This window comes from Harpia harpyja, chromosome 4 (genome assembly GCF_026419915.1).
Source record: "Harpia harpyja isolate bHarHar1 chromosome 4, bHarHar1 primary haplotype, whole genome shotgun sequence".
Classification (NCBI taxonomy): domain Eukaryota; kingdom Metazoa; phylum Chordata; class Aves; order Accipitriformes; family Accipitridae; genus Harpia; species Harpia harpyja.
In genome coordinates this window covers 45,291,725-45,312,173 of record NC_068943.1, presented here as the reverse complement: position 1 = coordinate 45,312,173, position 20,449 = coordinate 45,291,725, and the positions used below count along the sequence as shown (strand labels likewise).

The 20,449-nt window shown below is 45.3% G+C and overlaps 1 protein-coding gene across 3 annotated transcripts in view; it reads right to left on the bottom strand.

Moving 5' to 3' along the window:
• Positions 1–239: 239 nt before the first annotated feature.
• DIXDC1 (DIX domain containing 1) overlaps positions 240–20,449 on the bottom strand; it is a 45,447-nt gene continuing 25,237 nt past the window's right edge. For 2 of the 3 annotated variants that reach the window (XM_052786570.1, XM_052786569.1), the window contains 15 exons: positions 16,815–16,933; positions 15,086–15,234; positions 11,849–11,938; positions 11,688–11,741; positions 10,702–10,752; positions 9,489–9,593; positions 8,895–8,948; positions 8,254–8,346; positions 8,091–8,162; positions 7,278–7,364; positions 6,947–7,108; positions 6,755–6,821; positions 5,052–5,160; positions 4,394–4,502; positions 240–3,461 (listed from right to left, as the gene is read on the bottom strand). In XM_052786570.1, coding sequence (XP_052642530.1) covers positions 3,381–3,461; positions 4,394–4,502; positions 5,052–5,160; positions 6,755–6,821; positions 6,947–7,108; positions 7,278–7,364; positions 8,091–8,162; positions 8,254–8,346; positions 8,895–8,948; positions 9,489–9,593; positions 10,702–10,752; positions 11,688–11,741; positions 11,849–11,938; positions 15,086–15,234; positions 16,815–16,933 — 1,402 coding nt within the window. In that variant the 3' untranslated portion in view covers positions 240–3,380. Of the gene's footprint in view, positions 3,462–4,393; positions 4,503–5,051; positions 5,161–6,754; positions 6,822–6,946; positions 7,109–7,277; positions 7,365–8,090; positions 8,163–8,253; positions 8,347–8,894; positions 8,949–9,488; positions 9,594–10,701; positions 10,753–11,687; positions 11,742–11,848; positions 11,939–15,085; positions 15,235–16,814; positions 16,934–19,270; positions 19,901–20,449 lie in introns of those variants that run through there. The other variant, XM_052786571.1, reaches the window with a different exon arrangement.

Below are 20,449 nucleotides of genomic sequence, written 5' to 3'. Positions count from 1 at the left end.
TGTAAATTTTACTAGCACTCTGAGCCTGCTCTTCAGGTCATGCATTTCTAAGTCTGCTAATCTCACAAGTCTCCAAAAATATATGCTTTCCTAAAACATTGTGGAAAAGTGATAGAAAAGGTTTTCTCCAGGACCAACAGGAGGCTAACCTTAAGCACTTTAAGTGATTTATGTATTGCATGCTTATATGTGCCTTCTCATTCCAAAGCCATCTTCCCCTTCACAAGCACTGAACAGACTCAGTTCGCAAACCCCATTTTATTAACTGCTTGGTCCACTAATCCAAGGCTTAACCAGTCAGGTATGTCTGGTTTAGATGTACAGATAAAGCTCCACTTTCATAGAGAACAGGATTTAGAATAACTGCCCTTTTTAAGTGATGAATGCAAACATCAGAGTTTCTATGAAAATGTCATTTTACACATAGCATGTATATTACATAAGCAAGTTACAACTATAGGAATAGGGAAGTAACTTTCCTCAAAGTTGGACAGAAATAAACAGATTCAAAACAGTGAAAAATATGAGTCCTGGGTATGATACTAACAGTGCATCCCCAGAATAAATCCACTGAAGTCAGTGTTACAGCAGTGCCAAACTGATTTAAAAGCAACATCTTTTCCTTTTGTCAGAGAGCAACATCTGGCCAAGGTCTTTTCCACATGATACCTCTCATCCCCCTGACTTAATATTCCTTACCTCCTCCAGACCCCTTTCTGTCAATCATGCAAAGGTAGAAAGTCTGAAGAAGGCTGCAGTGTCAACATAGAAATAAAGCTGAACCAAACTGTGCATGGGATAGAGCTTATCAAAGCAGCAGTCCTTCAGCTTCAGTGACAGCTATTCCAGCAATTCTACCTTCGCTGTCACAGAGGGGAGCTGCGTATAGGAACCCAAAACCAGAGCATTGTTATCAGCTCTGTCTCATGGGATGTCTTCTTTTGTCCTAGCTTACATGTGATGTACGCAGGGATGAAAGGTACATGACTGCCAGCCCCCAAAAATCAAGCCTTTTGTCCAGTCTTGCTCCTGCTCAGACACAGCCCATTAGTGCTTTGGAGAGCATGTGTTTCTATATAGGATTCAGTCCTTGGCGCTCTGGTGGCAGTAAGCATATTAAATGCGACCATGGTTAGTTATCTGAACTGATCTAAGAACAAGAACAGGCTGTCTCCTGTATCAGCTAACAACTAGCTTCTTCGTGGGAAAACTGGATAGCTATGGGCAAGGCTAGATTGAAGACTTATCCATTAGAAGCTCTGATCATATTAACAGCCTGCTGTATCTTCAGTGCTGCAAAAATCAAACTGCTCATCTTTGAGTAGCAGAGAGGGATACAGAACTGGCAACTACAGACCTTGAAAACTGTCTTATTTTTCTCCATAAAATTCTAGCCTGGGTGCATGGCTCTTGCGGAAATAAAATTGATGAGTAAAACCTGAAGAAAAAAAACACTTGAGAAAAAATTGCAATTCAAATACAATTGATTTCAGTGTAACAACCCCATGCTCTCTGTACCAACCCAATAGAGATCTTGCAACACCAAAACTATTTCCAGGGAGGAAGAAAACCTGTTTCTTTTCCAAAAGAGATGTCTTTTCCCCCCTGCAGTCCATTACCGAACTTGTTCATTGATGAACTTTCCTACTGCTTTCTGTAAGGGGAAAGTCACCGTAACAAATTGTCCAGAACAGGAGGCATGTTGTGTTGCGCCAATGTGGCACAGAGCCACATAAGAGCCCTGAGCTATTTCCTGGAGAGTGAAGCAGTGAGAAAATAAATAGTATTGTTGCTGCCTATTAAAGCTGGCAAAAATATAAAATCCAGTAGGAACTAGTTGGATTTCCATAGTAAAATAAAGTTATGAGCCCAGTGCTGTGTTAACAGGAGACAGTACAAAACATCTCAGCATCCACTAGAAAATGAGTAAAACACAGTATAATGCGTGCAGATATATACAGAAAGCACTTGCACTAGTATAAAAATATCCACAGTCCTCAGACAAATGTAAACTGGTACAAAATAATTCCAAGAACAGGAATATGTTTACAAAAGGACATATTAATATAAAACAGTAAAACCAGGTTCACCCCCTCCCAACCTTATGCACAGCACAGACACACAGGTAGTCCACAGAAGGGCCACGTGTACTGAGAATGAGCAGAGCCTTGACTTGCCATTTGACCTTCTAAGTCAGTGCCTGCTGCACATCGCAGCCAGCACTCTGGAAGTACAGTTGACTGGCAGCAGAAGGGCAGAGACAGGCAATGCAGAAACAAACCAACCAACCCACAAAACCAAAAACAAAACCCCACCCTCAGGGATTTTCGGGCTTGTTCTTTCCCAAGCAGTTATTTATTTCCTGATCCTTCAGGCACCCCAGGAGCTGGCATACCAGGGAACCGGTGGTGTAACTGACGGGGTTTATTGTACTGGTGTGGATAATTGTTTGGTGGCCCTGGCAATGAGTGGACAGCAGCACACAGTGATGCCTCTGCACAGGAGGTGACAAACTGTCTGCCTTGCTGAAAGAGGAGAGGGCAGGAGTGCAGGGAAAGAGGCTGAACAAGGAGAGGGGTTATAAGTACCTCAGGGAAGCAGCTGATTCCAGCTTCCCCACAAATGAAATCCTTCAGCAAATACGCAAGCACCAAGATCCCACAGTCCCCATGGCAACAAAGCAAATCCAGAGGGCCTCAGAAGTGAGTACAGCTTTGGAGAACAAGTGGGAAAAGCAAGGCTAGGAAATCAAAGCCTGAGTTTGGAAGAAAGGGAGCTTTGCCAAGCTGCTGATCTTTGTTTTAGACCATGTGTAAAACCTCCAGAAGACTATCTTCCCTCCCCACGTCAGATTTCCATACTGTCAGTCTGGAATGTCCAGAAAGTTCACTCTGCTCCTTTAGCATGTGCATGTCCAGGACCAAAGTTGGTCAAACCTTCAGCTCACATAATCTAGCAGCTTCTAACTCATGAAGGCAAAGCTTCACATTTTTGCCATCAGTGCAGATTTATGTAATACCATGTACAAGAAACCAGACTTGAAATGCCCAGATCACAGCCTGCACCACATATTACAGAAATGGAGAAGCAGGGGAAGGGAGCAATGCATCATTAAGGCCTTCAGGGTTTAGTTGACAGGACAAAGCAAGGTGTTTCCTTCCCACAGACCTGTCATTTCAGTCTCAGAACACTGTCTGCATTTGGGCATGGAAAGTCAGATGCCAGGCGTCCATGCACACAACATGCATTACCCGTTGTTTGCAGAGAAGCCCTCTTTTTTGGCAGCTTGAATTGGACTCCTAGCACACGTGCTTTTTGGTCATTCTTTGAGCTCAGCAGCCAGTTACAGGTTTCCATAGTGACAAGACTTAAAAGCTTGATTAATTCTCCCCATGGTCTTCTTCCACCCAGGCCACAATTTTCCCCTCCCAACCAGGAATGATGTCATCATCATGGAATACCTACAAAAAAAAAAAAAAGGGAGTCCAGTCATGTCTGGAGTCTGGACACCGCTCACCTACAGTGTGAGTGGCATAAGAGGCAGGCATCAACTCAGAGATCCCAGCTCGGATTTCACTACACAGCCCAGAGAACATGTACCTTATCCATCATTCACATGTCTAAGTAATATTTTCAGGTTTTAGGTAAAAAAAACAGATTAGGCCCCTTCTTTAACCAGTAACCGTCAAGATTATTATTGGCATGGTTTTGACAGGAAAGGTAAAATAAAGGCAGAAAACCTGTGTTTTCTGATCCAGAGTACAATCTCCAGCTGTTTCTGCAGAATGGCTACATAGTCAGCTGACTGTTCCCAGAGAGGGTAACCCTTGGCACTTGTCTTAATTTGTGAAACAGGAACTATCCCAGTAACCTTTAATGAATCCAACCCACACCAACACCAGCCTGAGCATAAACAGGGCTGTAATGCAGTACACAGAGGAAAAGATGCCATAAACACAGTTATCTCTGAAAAGCATTTAAAAGAAAGTAGGAGAATGTTTCCTGAATAAACCACGTTTGCCTAAAGTGTGTCTCATTGCAACAGGTTTCATAAAGCCACTTGAAGGGTTAGAAGTGTAGTCTGGGTTTTTGCCCAGTGTCCCCTAAGCAATGCTGTGTCACAGACTGTCTTTGCCAATAGCCAGCTCTTTGCCCAAGGGGCTCTGCAACCCCCAGGCAACTGCAATCACATTCATGTAATCGCTCTGGCTGGGGATGAAAACATCCCATTTTAGCACATTACAAGAGGAGCATAATCCACAGTTGTGAAAATACAGTCTGTTTGGGGGCAAGTTCAAAGATTTCATTAGTTTAGAAGTGAGGTGACCATGGTCTCCAGGGTTGTGCGGTAACACTGAACCCAAAGTGGCTGATAGCTAAATTCCACACTTACCTCCTCCTTGACTGTGCCAAACTCTGGATCCAGGGCTTTGAAGTGGTACCGGTGGGTTCCTTCACGATCAATAGCTACCTTAAAATCCTTCAGAGTCACTTCCCCTAACCTGCAAAGGAAGAGTTCAGCACTATCCCATGGTACACTGTTACCAGATTTAGCTCAAGTGTTACTACATGGCATGCAGAGCTACAGCACAAATCTAGCTAGGCATGTGGCACCCTGACCACAGGGATGTGAGGAGTGTGCCCCTCCAGGAACACACCTGTCAACCCCAATGTCCTCTTCAGAGGAAGAATTGCCTCCTGATTGACTAAGAACTGCCTCAAAACAGCCTTTTTCACTTTCCCTTTTGCATTGACAACCACAGTAGTTTTGAGAGGAGCATGCTGCACTACATGGCACAATACAACTGCTTGGCTGCTTTCTCTTGCTCTTGGAAGTTAGTAAAAAAAGAGATTAATCTCTTGGGGCTCTAAAGCAGCTAGGAGGCTGCTTTAGGCAATTTTCCGCAGACAATGGCATGAAATCCAATGCCCAAGTTAATGCACAGCAACCCTGTGCTAGTTGTGACCATACCCGGAAGAGATCAGACTAATGCTTTAAGGGAAACAAGCACCTCCCACATCAGCATCAGCAAGGCAAACCCAGACCTCACCTCTTTGGTATGTTGACCATGAAAGGTGTGAGGGAGCGGTCAGTGAAGTACAACACTTTGGTGCAGGCACTGGTGCTCATCACGGGCGTGCTGTGAGAATGAGGCAGTTCTGCAAAGACAAGAGCACTATCATTGGGGAACAGCCTGTCTCCTGCCACAACAGGAGACAAAAGGGGTGGTCTGAGCAAATTTGCCATCACAGCAGACAACCTGGTGATAGAAGAGATTCTTAAGAGGGTGGCTAATCATCCCTGTTGGGAAGGGCCAGGCATTCCCCTTCTTACTGCAAAACTTTGCATTTTAAGGTAGGGTCACCATCCAGCTGTGTTGTTAGCATGGAAGATTTGCCTAGCACTGCCCTCCAGGATTACTGTGCCATCCACAGAGGGACTTGTTGCCACCATCTACTCCACAGACACTCTATTCACTACCTCAGCAGTGACAGGAGAACCTTTCTGGAAGAGAAAATGACTGAACAGTACCCCATTCAGTACAGCTACCTTATCACTTGCCTTCACTTGCAGATGGGTAGAGCAAGATGAAGTGACTGATCATCATCAAGGCAAAAGGCTATCTGTCTCTCCCCATCTTCCCATTCTAGTTGGCCAGGATGGGTGTTGTGCATGGATTTTTCTTTGCTCATTTGTGTTTCTGTCTCTCTGGCTACTGCCTTGTTTCCTGCTTCCCTGCAATGTGCTGTGCCAAAGGCTGAAGCAGAGGAAGGTTCACACTGAGTGACTCTACAGTTTTAATACTCCTAGCATGCAGAAAACACTATGGACATCCAGTCAAAGGCTTTCTAATTTAACAAGTCTTTGGAGCCACCTCTTAGAGCTCTTTACACCCAAGGCATTCTACATTTGTGGCTGCACAACTCAATTTTTCTGCTGCAGTGGAGGGGAATGGAGCCTGCTAAATGGAGAGGTACAGTTTGCATGCAGAGAACACATGACTGTGGCTGCTCTAGCAACTGCAGTTTATGGGAGAGGAGGGAGAACCCAGCAAATCCTCCCCACAACCCACTTCAGGCTTCTGAGTTCCTCTCCTACCTTCCCCCACATCTTGTACCTCCAGGCTACCCTGCTGCTGGACACTACGATGCAGCTGAAAGGTGGGGGCTTCTGTCCTTCCCGAGTACCTACAGTCTCCTACAACCTCATAGACTTTCTAGGTGACATTTACAACCAACATTGGAAAAAACAGCCTTCATGATGAAAAGCAAACATGGAGCTGCTGCAGATGGAGCCAGGAAACATGGTGTCAGAAAGGGCTGTGCTGTTATGCATATATGAAAGGAGCTAGGCACTGATGGGGAAACAGGGGAAGAGGCAACTGTACAGTTATCTGTGTCCGCTAGATGGTGCAAATCAGCAGGAAAGCTGAAATAACATCACATTTCCCACTCATCCCAGGGATAATTGTTTGTCATATTTATGCTGCAGTACTACCGAAGTGGCCCAGACAGACTCCCACTGTGATGGTGCTTTACAAACAAGCAGCCACAGATTGTCTCTGCCCCTTTTCCTTTGCAGTGAAGTCTAATCTGTACAGCAAATGACTAAAGGGAGGAAAGTGAGCTCTGGTAAAGGGAGTAAGAAGCTGGAGGTGACAGATTCCCAAGCGGATGCTATGCCCTGGACTCTGGCCAGGAAACCAGAGCAATGAGTTTGGCAGTGGGAGTGCAGGAGCTGAAAGGCACTTACTGGATTTGGGAGGCCAGGAGTCTCTACACTCATTTGTTGCTCTGCTTGCCGGTGATTTCCCCCGGATCTAGGGTGCAAAGCCAAAAGAGTGAGAACAAAGTGTCACTTCCCAGTTGGAGCTCTCATTGCTGCTTAGCTCTGAGTTATGTGAGGGGCAGAAGTTGAGAGCTAAGTGCCCTAGGAAGCCTTTACCCTTCTCTCTTGCCTCTTCTGTGCTTCCATGCAGTACAGCCGTTCCATCAGGCTGGAGATCCCCTGCTCCAGGCTGTCAATCGTGTGGTGCTGTGGATCATGGCCACTGAAACTGTTCCTGAGGCTGCGAAGGGCATCACGAACCAGCTGCAAGTCATTTGTCTGCCCAAAAGACAAGAAGTCAGTCAGACTTAACGCCAGGCTGCTTTCTTCCCATCTAAAGCCACAGGTCTTAGAAAGGGGAAATACGTCTTAACAAGATAACAGCTTCCAGGATATCTGGAGCCCATATCTGCATCTGGCTGGGAAAGTATCCCTTAGGTGCACTTACCCCTCGGTGGGCTGCAGGAGCAGCTCCTTTTCCTGCTGTCTGGAGGAAGCCATTGCTCTGAGCACTGTGACCACTGTAAGCCATTACCTGTTCAGGGGAATATGCGTGTGCCACTAGGAATGTAAGTGTTAGGACCTCCCCAAAGATCCCAATTTGTGAACTTCAAAATGACGAGAGGGCATGAAAACTTTCCACATCAGTGACATAACTCCCATCTTCTACCAGGTAAACACACTCACTAAGGAGTGTGCAGGCAGTCCTATAGGTCAGAGCACAAACATGATTCTTCACATACAGGTAGAGAAAGAGGCAGAGACAGAAAGGGGCTTGCTGCTACATCATAGAGGGCTCCGTACGCTCTAGTGTGCACAATCAGCATTCAAGTAGCACTGTGGAGGGACAGATACTAGGGCTGGCACTCTTTCCACCAAGACAGTTCCAAGTGCTCAATACCAGTGTCAATAGGAAAAGGAGGAGATAAGAAGCTAAGCCCTGGTCTAACCATTAGCCAGTGTCAGAGCTGAAGCTAGAAGCCAAGAGTCTCTGGCTTCCACTCAGTCCTGTGATCCCCTCACTGTTTCACCCTTAAAGATTTTGACACAAGAGGCTAAGACAGTGCTCAATGCTGAGAGCTCTGGTAAGTTGGATGCTTTGTGGAGTCTTCTGGCTGCCTTGGTTAGGGCACTGACAATGAGACTGCAGAGCCAGGCCTTTCTGGGATGAAGTGGATGATTTCTGGAGATGGGTAGCTAGAGGGTGCTGGACAGAAACATCACTCCAACAGTCTGATGTTTAGACCAAGGCTTCCCATACCTCTTCAGCTTCTCTCTTCATGCAGTGAGCTAGCAGGGCCTCTTTGTGCTCCAGCTCCCGCTCCAAATCCACCTGTGAGGGGAGTAGAAGAGTCAGCACAAACTGAGTGACCAAGGTTAAGTGCCAGCTCTCAAGGCATCAGTGCAGCCCACCTGCTCCATACCTGTTGGTAGCTGGCCTCAGAAAGCTGCCTAAGCATTTCATCCAGTTTGGTCTGATGCTGCTGTAAATGCCGATCCTTCTGGCACAGTTCTTTCTGCAACACAATAATCACGAGAATCAACAGAACAGTAAGGCTCACAATCATCTTCCCATTGCCGGGAAGGTTATGTTGTCTGCCAGGATCAGGTTCCTCTACAGGCTGACTTACGCAATGTGTGTACTTATAGCTAGATGTTAGAACTGAGTATCAAAGCTTTTTTTGAAAAAAATCGGTCAGGTTGTTATTGCCTGGAGTCCCCTTGCCCAGCAAAGATCCACTGCTGAGGCCAGACAACTGTCCCAGAGAAAACAGATTCCTGAGGGACCAGTGGACAATCAGGTGACCCAACATAACCTGATAGCCATCACAGAAAAAACATGACAGTAAAAGATCTACTATAAAAAGCTGTGGACAGAACACAAAGAACATCTGATCCCTCCATCTCATTGCAAACATCCATGGCCATTGCAACTTATTCACTATCCACAGTGCCATTCCCATAGGTGACTGAGTGCCAGGGAGACAGCAGTCACATTCACAAAACTGAAGAACCACCAGATGCTGCCCCCAGCAAAGCCTCCAGTGAAGAGAGGTCCCATTACTTTATATTCTGCCAGTAGCCGGTTTCTCTCTTCAACCTTCCTCTGAAGGTCAACCTGCAGAAATAACACACAGGTGTGAGGTAGGTATTCTTAGAGAGTTAGTGACAACCTCTTTGCCCCTTGTGCTAAAGGGTGACCTGAGACCAAATATCAGCAGAGTTCAAGGGAGCTGGTGTCTAAGGATGGCAAGCTTTTGGACAGGACAGTTCCTTCCTTGCCCTTCTTTCTCTCCCGAGAGATACTGTACATGGCAGCTTCACCTGTCAAAGTGCCACCTGCTAACCCAGGGAGCACAATGAGGAAAGAAGAATGCAACTGTAATGAAAACATCATGGGTAGCCCCTCCCTGTTTCAGCTGAAGGTCTTGGAGGACAGGAGGTGGGAGTGAAGAATAGGAAACTCCAGTGAGTCTCACAGCTGGCTAGTAGACTATGTGCAGTTTTTACTATGCAGAGACCTTTGACTGGTCATTCACTATCCCACGACCCCAAGAATTACACTGCAACCACCCACTCCACCCTGTGGCTACTGGAGCCCTCAGGGCCACCAACCTCCTTCTAAAATAATCTAACCCTCAGCAGCACAGTGACTCACGTTCTGGTTGTGCAATTCCTCCTTGTCCATGTTTGCTCTCAGCAGTTCCTGCTTTAGCTGAAGAACTGAAGCATCCTGTTGAATCAGCCTTTGCTGTAAAGCATCCTAGGAAAAGATGTTATCTGTAGGAAGGTGCAAGACAGAGGTAGAGACCCTTCCCTGGGAAGTGAGTGACCTAGATCAGGGGCCATAACACAGTGGGGCCACTCACAGGGCTGAAGTGTTGCCAAGAGCCCAAGAGAGCAGGAGGTATATAGACATCTGCGCAATGGGCTCTCAGCCCTTCTGCCTTTCTCTTACCCAAAAGTGATTTCCCTGCCAACATTCTAGCCATCTGGGACAGAGGGATTTCTGTGTTTCTACCTGAACTTCCTGCCCCAAAAGTGGCCTGACAATTTGCTCTCATGATAAAAACAGCAGTGTCTTTGGAAGGTCTTTTCAGTGGCCTACAGCTAGTGTCTTCAGCCATGCATCTGCAGCATCCAGAGGGCAGAAAGATGCCAACATCAGCCAAGGACACAAGGAAACTTAAGCTCTCAGTGTGACCTAGTTGTGCAATTAAATCCTTTCTGAAGAGGCCAAAGTCAGGACTAATTCTGCACCTTTCACTCAGTGTTACCCAGAAGCCGAGTGCTCTACATTGGACAGCTACTGCTGTTTGCTTCCTTCACAGAAGCCTGACAGGCAGCTCTAAAAATACCTCTGCTCAAGAGTAGATTATTAGTGTTCAGAACTCCAGAGGGAGAAAATGAGTAAACAGGAGCCAAAGTTGTGAGAAACACTGCAGCTGAAGACGACAAGGATACCCCCATGCAATTTTTCCTCTGCTGTGAAGAATGAGTTCACTGGGCCAATCCTACTGTGCGTACCCCAAGATAGAGGGGACAAAAAAAGAGCCATGAGAACAAAGCAGGCATCCTATGCCTGATATTTTGTTTAGGGGAAACAGACAGAAGAGGGGACATTTGAGCACAATCCTACAGAAACAGGATCCAGGAGAACTAACTCCTTGTGCCTGCCTTAACTGCAGTCTCTCCCTGGAACCAGAAACAGACCATAGGATCTCCCACCTCCAAGTCCCCTAATACAACTCCCTCCACAGTCTGAGATTCCTCAGAGGTGTATGGTTGCTGTTGGCCCTGGCCCTACTCATGGGCTGCAGAAGACTCTAAAGCTTTGCTATTAATATTTGATGAAGTGCCCCTTTCCTCACCTTTATTCCCTGTAGGTTTCGAGCTTCCTGTTTGTATTTCAATAGCTCCTTCTGTAAATGCAACATAATTTGATTAAATGGCATCTTGTCACCCCTTCAGAATCAACCAAAGTTAGTGTTCTCTGTCCCCAGACACCTGCTTCAGAAGAAAGCACATCCCACCTTTTCCCATGGAACAAAGAACATGTCAGACCCCTGAGCCATTTTAATGAGTTACGAACACGACAAAACAGTTGAACAGCTCCCTAAGCCCCTGCTATTAAAGCCATGAGAGAAAAAGATTGCCTAGTCCCCCAAATCCGTCCTTCAGGTCAATGTCAAATACTTCTCTCCCAGCACCAGAACTGGTCCTAGAGCCAGCATCAGCAGAAAGCTGTACTAAGGCAGGCTTGACAGGGCAGGTTCTTCTTACCTGCATTTATTTCCTACTTGAAAACTTGTTTATATTCAGACACAAGTAGAAACTTAACAGCTGTCGTGGGCAAAGTTTTGAGAAGCTAGTACAACCTGGATCTCTGCAGCTTCAAGAGCATGCAGGAAAAATCCATTTCAGGGCTCATTTAAATTCCAGTAATACTTAGATATTTGTTTTGCCAGCAACTGACTTTACCGGCATTGGCTTGAGGCAAAGTAGGGAGGCAGCATATATTTTTCTGGTGCTATTCCACAAACTTTTATTAACTGCTAATATGGATACAATAAACACTTCCCAGCCAAGTATTGTTGAGTGCTCTCCAGGTCAATGATTTATGGTCTCAGGGAAGCAGGTATCTACACTCCTGGAGGGATGGAGATCCCACACAGCTGAATATGGGAACAGAGTTGGAGCCCCAACACAACATATTCCCCATGTCATCTGTTGTGTTGTCCACTGCCCTGTCCCCATGCCCCTCCTCCCCGCCCCCCCCAAAAAATCAAGTAGGACAGAGTGTGCAAAATCTCCTGACCCAAAACCTCTCCTTCCCCTTCATCTGTCCCCTTCTAACCTTTAGGTCTTGATTTTCTTCCACACTCTGGTCCAGGCGACTTCGAATTATGATCTGAATATAAAAATACCATGGTTATTATTGTGCAAGACACCTGCCTGTGGCAGAACAGTGCGAAGGGCAGCTTGATCAGAGAAATGTAGGTACAGCAGTGTGCTCACCAGCTGCTCTTCGGGGCAGGCTCCATGTTCACAAAGTTCAAAGGAACCTTCCTGCTCATCCTCAGGTAAAGACCCATTGAGCAACAAAGCCTGGGAAGATAAAGGAAAAAATCTCCTCTTCAGGGGTTTCAAAGGAAAACAGGCTAGCTGCAGTTCTGGCTAACAGTCATTCATATCAGTCTCTAAACAGTTTCATTTTCCATTTCTGCTGACTTATTCCTCTCAAAAATTAGTAGAATTTTTCAGGAATGAACAAGCAAATTTATCCCCTGAAAAAGCTCTCCCAGAGATATCTGTCAACCAATGCTTTTCCCCACAGACACCAAACAAGGACAATTACTCAGATTTTCAGGGAGTGAAGTCTGTCTCAGGCTTCATTCCAAGGGTAGCCTTCACTACAGTAACAGACTTGAAGTCTAAAGCAGAGACTGAACCAGGTTTATATTGTAAGGCTTCTCTTCTGCAATGAGACTGAAGTGTCCCCTGCTGAAAGAAGCCATTCTCCTAATCACATATCTACAAAAGACTTCAGAAACAGGATATTCAGGGAAGCCTAATTCTGTTCTACACTAGACAAGACCAAGACATATTCAGAACTGTTGTCCAAGTGAGGGCAGAGCCCTCACCCACACAGACAGTGAAAATCTTAAGCTATGCCCTGTGCTTGAGGAAGGCTACTAGAAGCACAGTATTAACTCCTTCAGCAGCTCCAAGGTAGCCCAGATGTCTGCAGGAAGATGCCAGAAGTCCTGTAGTAGACTGAATCCAGCCTGAAGGAGGGAACAGCGTGCACAGTAGGAAGTGTGACTAGCAGGACCAGGCCATATCTCCAGCACGGTATACCATACTGGTTTTCTCTAGCTGATGGTTTTTACATTGACCTTTCTGTCTCTAACTCCCAGGACTCAGGGCACTTGGTATGTGCCAAGATGTTGCATACAACTGGACACATTGGAAAGAGTCATGCCTCTTTCAGTTAGCTTTCTAGTTTATTTCTATTTGAACTCCATGGCTAAAACCAAAATATCCCATTTGCAGTAATACTCCAGTTTAGCCTTGAAAGAATTCAAGGCTGACAGGTCAGGTTCTGCCTGCTGACAGAATCTTCCACCAAAGAGCTACAACTGCTGCCGAATAGCAAATAGCAATCTGTATTCAGTTAATGCAAAAGCTCTTTGGAAAACTGTTTTCTGAGTGCATCCCAAAGTCTTCCCAGCAGGACAATCAAGCAGGAATCACACAGGAACATAAAAAGCTGCCATGGTTTTAGTGCTTCATGGGGTATATGTACATCAGGTCCCTGATATTTCAATCAAACTGTCATGAACTGGAAGCTCTTAAGTATCGAGCAAGCGGGGAAAAATCAATTAATCAAATCCAATCTCTGGGCTAGCAACATCAGCTGCCTCTTCTTATTCCCAGGGGATGAGGGGGCAGCAATGCCAGCTGCTCGCCCTCACTCCTGAAACATGGGGCCAGCCAAGGCTGGAGGAACAGGACATGCCAGTCCCTCCAGTGCCACCTCTCCCTGCTCCCAGTGGGCACATAATGCAACTGTATTTTACCGGTGAACCAAGCAATTTTGTTTTTTTTCTTTTGAGTCTTTTGTTTCCTGCCCATTGTCCACAGGGAAAGCGCCTGTCCGCCCACACCCCACCCTCCACCCTGGCTGCCTATGCTTCTCACACAAGCTCTGCTTTGTTTACTGGCACATAAATATTTACAATTCAGAGCCAGTATGGTTCCCAGCACAAACAGAAAGGAATATTCCTGAGAGAGTTCAGTATCTTTACCATATGGATCAGGGGCTCTACTCCCCATGCGGAGTCAAACAGATTGGGCTGAGGGTCATTTGGTCAGGGAGTGACTGGAACAGGGCAGCAAGGAAAAGGTCCTGCAAATAAATAGTTGTGTAGAGAATGTGCCAATTATTATAGTTCAGCCTAGCTCACTGAAAGACTGATGCAAGACTGTGTGACCCCTGATCAGCTCTGTGAATCTTGATTGATTTCCTGACATTCCTTGTCTCACTGCATTACTTCCGATCACAAATCACAGAAAGACTACTCTATTCTCTCAGGCTGCTTACAAAACCTGCAGGCTGCTACGTGCCCCAGTGAAGAAGGGGAGTCCCAGCCCCAGCACGTGGGAAAACACTGCTGCATCTTTATCATTTTGCACAGTAACATAGGTGCTTTGCACAGTGACAGCACGTACAGGAGTTAGTATAGCATCACAGGACAGGGGACCAAGCCGATGAACCCAGCTAGGATCTGGACTCCAACCAAAAGACTACACAGACATAATCACCTTCGAAACACAGGCTTTGTTTTAGATTCTCTGCAGTGGTTCCATTCTTACCTGCATTCAGTGTGCCCTTTGCCCTCTCACAGTCCACTTAAATTACTATTAGTGAGTATCACTGATCTTCAGCCTTCATAGCAACATAATCTTCTTTCTCTCTCCACACCCTTCTCTGTCCCTCCCTACTGACTAAGAGCCTCAAATCATGTCAAGATCAAGTTTTGGAGAAGCCTCAGCTAAGAAGAAGAAAAGGTTGTGTCTGAATTGCACAGACTGGTGTTAAAATCCTTTCTCTGAAACCCTGGTAAATATACTGGGGCTGGGGAAGCTGCAGCCATCTTTCCTCTTCCCCCGGGCTCTCTTGGTTAAGCATGCCACACAATGATGGGGGACAGGCATACCCTGCCCCAAGCAAGACTGTGGCTGGATCCAGCTGTCTTCTAAATTGCATCTGGGACATTGGAAAGGACGGTTTTGGCATTCTCCATTCTGGAGAAGGTGACCATCACCAAATCACAATTGCAGTAGCCAAGAGAGCCTAAATATCGCAAGAAAGGAAGATGTCAGAGTGCTTAGTCAGCATTCTGTTGCTGGATAAGGTGTCCGCACAGGCTGCAGCCAATATATCCCAGTACACACTATCCACACTATCAGAAATACTTCCTCATTCCTGAGGAACTCTTCCTGAAGGGACTCATCCCACAGGGTGAGACACAGGGAAAAGCCACTGTCCCTATTTAACTGAGGTGACCCAAAAGACCAACTGACTTCTTGCACAATCACCCCAGGAGACCTCACTGGACCAGGACTCTGATTCAACTCTCTCAAGTTCCAGGCCAGTGTCAGCTGCAAGATAACCTGTCTTCCAGCTACAGCTGGTGGGAAAAGAAATGCGTGTGGAAGGGAACAATGGCTAAGAAGAAAATCTATTACCTGCAAACCTGAAATCATCTTCTTCGCTTCCTCCATTTCCTTTTCCAAATGGTCCTGTTGTTCCAAAAGCTGCTCCTCCCATGAATTATCCAAATATGACCCAGGGTTCCCTTCTTGCCACTCAGGCTGGAAATGAGATTCTGTCTCTTCTGGAAGAGAGAGCAGCTGAATGTGGTCACAACAGACAGAGGAGCCCGGAAAAGACTTGCACCGCACAATAATTGACTGCTGTCCACACTAGCCATCACTAACAAGCAAGCATGTCTTCTAGCCGGTATCAAGGAAGTTGTTACAGGTGTGACATCTTGTCTAATCTCAAGGATTTATGCCTCATTCTTTATGCAAAGGAAGCTTTCCTGCATACACAAATATCAAAGATAAGCATCCTTCCCCTTTATTAACTTTGCTGCATCTGATTCCTCAGTACTGGAGGCTTCAAAGCACATCACAGGGGACAACGCAGCGCACTGTGTGTGGCAGAAAATACCTAAGGAGAGAAAAGCAACTGTGGGTTTGAAGAGAATGTCTTAGTGTTAGAGAATGCACCAAAGACCCACTGAAGGCAACATTAAACAGTATTTCTACTTGTCAAATAACATGGCTTTCTCAAGGTGGATGACACACTTGATTGTGAAAAAAGACTTTTCTCTTAATAGCAAGTTTAATAGCCTTGCATGCCTTTTCTGATCCCCACAGCATAAACTGGGTTACTGGTTAACTATCATTCACTGGCTGGCCCAGGAATGTAGATTTTTTCCTTTTTTTTTTTTTTTTTTTTTTTTTCCTTCCCTAAGAAGGGATGAGGTTTGATCAGAAGTAATCATAGCAGTGCTTGTTAGCTAGTTGACCAAAAGTGAAATTGGCCAATGCAAGCTGCTGTAGATCTGTAGACATGCAGCTGCAATATCCTACTGTATGGGCAGCAAGCAGACAGAGTACTGCTAAGAATTTAAGGAAAAGCCACAGCCTGCCAGCTACTTCAGCCACTGAGATAGTCTGTCAAATACTTTTGAAGGAGCACTGAAGCAGGACTACACTGGCTGAAGCAGCAAAGCATTTCCTAGGAGAGTTTCTCTGTCATTTGCTCTTGGGATGGATGCTAACCAGAAAGAGCTGTTACTAGACTGCATTCCTGAGAAGGAGAAGACACAAACAAACAAAAGCACTTCAGGAACTTCTTTGAAAACCTCTCCTTTAATAGGCATGAAAATTTTAAGTGTGAACTGACCATATCACAGGGCATTTGTGGCAATACAGCAATGACTTCTCAATGCAAACACCAAAACAATACTACAACTGTTCAATTCCTTGCAGAGAGCCACTTGACCTATGTACAGGTGTGCTGCAAACACAGACCCTTACGCAAAGTCAAGTTATGCATCATGGGCTTAACAAGCTCACATGGACTCTTTCTTTAACGGAATTTTAAATGTTTTTTTCAACATGGCCTAATGAGGCTGTGATAAAAGCATTCACCCTACAGTGAAAACTATATATGACCCTTAATCCATCTCCAGAGCTTTTTATTTCCCTAGTGTTATTTTGCAAGCCTCACAGACATTGCCATATTATGGCTTTATTGTAGTGTTAAAAGTTTTGGGATTCAGTTTTATGTGAACAGATACCCAGCATCACATTCATTTCAGTCACTGGGGAACTTTTCAGCAAGTTTATGATACAAACAAATCCCAATGAAAGTATAATCTGTAAAGCATTGTCTGCAAGGTACCTGTTTTTGTTTTTGTTTCTGTTTCTTCGGTGTGAATGATCACGAGTCTTTCCTTCTCCTCTGATGGTGCTACAGTGGATTCACTCTTTGCACTATGGATAGGACTGGGTGATGTAAGACTGCAGAGGAAAGAAGAAACAATTACTTCTAGTGCTGATCATATCCTCATCTAAGATAAAAGTGAATACACAGACAGGCTTGTTGAAACTAAGAATTATCTGCGTACTAGAGAGGCCATTAACAAACCAAACTGGGCATGTAACTTTTCCATCACTCTCCATCAGTGTCACAGCAGGCTAACTGGTAAATAGCACAATGTGTCTCTGCATTTTCCTTAACAGAATGCAAGTTTGAGACTGCCACCACAGAATTCACATACACTCACACAGGGTAAGACCACGCTCTACTGAAGGTCTGCTCAGAAAAAATTTACTGCGAGTTTTATGTTCATACTATAAGCTGAATAAAAAGCCACCCTGGCTTGCTTCATCTCTTGCCCTGGCTTTCAGAAGCACTGCTTCATTAACTTGGAATTCCAACAGCAAAATATTTTTGGAAGTCAGATACCACTCATGTTCTTAAGGTAAAACTTCTTGAAAGTACCCACATATTTTCACTGGAGCCATCTCAGCTGACTGTGAGGTTCAAGCAATCTTTTTTCAGAAATTCTTCCTAAATGCATCACCCAGACAACATCAAAAGGTGGCTGAAGCTCACTGACCCATTCAGTGTACCTCTAAAGTCACAGAAACTAATCCTTGCAAGTGTGAGCAGGAGTTAATTTTTCATTCTCCTCAACACAGAAACAAAGGACGGAGAACAAAAAGAAAACAGTGTGGAAATAATATAATAGGTTTAGAAAAATAAGAGGCTTTGACAGCTCACCTTCCCCATCTTCCCAGCACTGCTGCTACATATTCCACAGCTCTCTCACAGAATCAGAAAAGCCTTGCAATAGGGACGGAAATGATTTGCTAGCAGCTTCCGTCTGGTCCACTCCCACAGCCAGTGCTGGCCTACTTCTCATTTATATTACAGACCTTCAAGCAGTCTAGTTTTAATGGTCCAGACTGAATGGACTTTCACCATGTTAAAGGACAAAATGAATACAACTTACTAAGTAAAAGAATAACCATCTTCTAATGGGGATCTCTAACAGCTACAGTACCTGTTCTTTCCTGCTCAAACAGGGCGTGCATGATTTTTAAAGGGGTCCAGGCCACCTGGCTTTGCTCAAGGATTTAACTTCAGGAAGGCTAACTCCATTACAGCAGTCCCTGATTAGGCACATTTTGTATACAATATTTGTAACCAGTGCCCTGCTCTTGCTTGTCACTGAATGGGTGCACAGCATAAAATTAAAATAATTGTTTGGGAGTCCAGAGAGTACTATTGGGTTTGCATTATATAATAAGGGTCAGAGGAAAGGATGAAACTTTCAAACAGCACAGGTACAAACAGGAAGCCCAGCTGATCTAACATGTCCAGTAACTCTGAGAGGGATGTTACTTCCTTCTAGGAACAGATCTCAATATTCTCCCGCATATGCTCAGCTGATACTCTGAATGTGCCATCATCCTGATAAGGCCACTGAGAAGTACATTACTGATTCTCATTCATGCAAAAGATGAAAGAATGAGAGCTGTCCTAGAAAAACAATATTAGCAACTGTTAGGTGAGAAGACAGTGAAACTGAGGGATGGGCAAGAGCAGGGAACTGGAAAGAAGAATGAGCAGGACAAAAAACAAGGAGACACAGAGTCTGGAAATAACATTCCCCTCTTCCAGAGTCTGGTCCTCTCAGCACTGGATCCACAGCCCAAAGGAAATACAAAGGATCCCAGCTGGGGCAGGGGGGTGGGGTTGAGTCATCACTACAGGTCTCCACAACATACACAGTTTTACAGATAATTGCTTAGGCATTCCTATGTCCACAGTCTCCTTTCCAGGCAGTTTCCCTATTTTAAAAGGCCAGTGGGTTCACGTGGCATCAGTGACAACCTCTAAAACCATGCCAAACAGTGAAAGAGCCACTGATATGCACTCAGATGAAGCAGCAGCACAGGTCAGGTTGCATCATACATTATGCCATCAAGTTAATGCTGGAAACATTTCTACAGTTTTTCTATCAGTCACCAAACCCATTACAGTATGAAATATCCACTGATGTAATTTGTTCTTTAAAGTACATAACAATTTGTGATTAAAGCATGCAGAAGTAAGTGCTGGGAAATTAAAGCTATTTAAGACAGATTTATGATGCAAACTCTTCCACTTTATTTCTTTTACTAGTTGGTTTCTTAACCCATATCCTTTCTCCACTGAGTCCCAGAGTTGCCAGTGCCTGCACAGTCAAGGCTTTAGGGCAACAGCCCCAGTGATAAGTTTGAATTCTCATAATTTTAATAAACACCCCATCCCTGCTGTTCCAAATTACAATGGCAACAATCGCTCACCATTTGACCTGCTTCCCTCCCATGATCCCACTTTAACCTTTCGCCTCACTGAATCCGTTTCCCGGGAAGCCTCAGGATTCTGGCTACAGACATGCCTTGTCCCTTCACATGCTCAGAATTCAGTGCAGAAGACGCCAGCTCCTGTCAAACTACTGGAGAAATATTTGCAAGCCAGACCGCTTCACATTAGCTGGAAGATTCACAGCAGAAACAAAAAGAAAAAAAACTCAGAGTCTTTGCAAGAAACCATCAGATGGCACATATTTGATTCCAGAGTCAGGGAATTCTGCAGCCTGGGTTTTGCTTTTGCTGGTTTTCCTCTCGGGTTATTTGTCTCTTGCTGCTGCATTTTGGTCAGCTGCACACCCAGTTGTTTTCACCACACGGACTGCCATCTGGATTGCCAGTGGTGTTTCTCATCCTATTCTGCCCTCTTTAGACTCCAAGCACCTGCTGCAGATGCCAACAAACAGCCAAGAGAAGGTGCTCCTGCAGGCAGTAGGTTCCCTGCTCTTCCAGGCTTGGATGCGGTCTCGGAAGACGGCATGCAGCACTTCCCAGCCCTATGCACGGCTTCCTCTTCCTCGCTATCTCCAGCTCCCTCTCCCTCCTGCTGTCACACAGGCTGTGCAAGGCAGAGCCTTTTCTCTGAGATGCCTGGCTCAGAGTGGGGGAGGGAAGGCTGGTGGAAGGGGAGGGGAAAGGGAGATGGATGGGTGAGGGGCTCAGGTGGCCTGGGAATCCATCTGATTTTGGCAAATTTTCCATGAATCATTTCAATTGCCTTTGCTTATTAGAGCTTTTGTCCTGGGAATTCTGTTATTCAGGCTGTGAGCTCTCTTACTGAAGAGTTAATGCAGAAATGAGCTGATGCTAGGCAGGGGATGCTGCCCTGGGACGGACACGACAGCAGCACAATTAGATGGAGGGGGTGGCTGCAGTTAATAACCACATCTCTCACTAATAAAAAAAGTGGCTGGCTTCTCCCAGCCAGTTCTCATAACTAAGCTAGTACATTTCTCTCTGGAAGGAAAGAGAAACAAGCATCTTATTTTCATCATGAAGACTGGTGTCAGCAGAAGACATCCCCAGGAGCTGGAGGTGAGATTGCTCCCAGTTTCTTTGGGTAGATCACTGATCACTTATGTAAAGATTCTCACCATACTATGTCCTATCAAC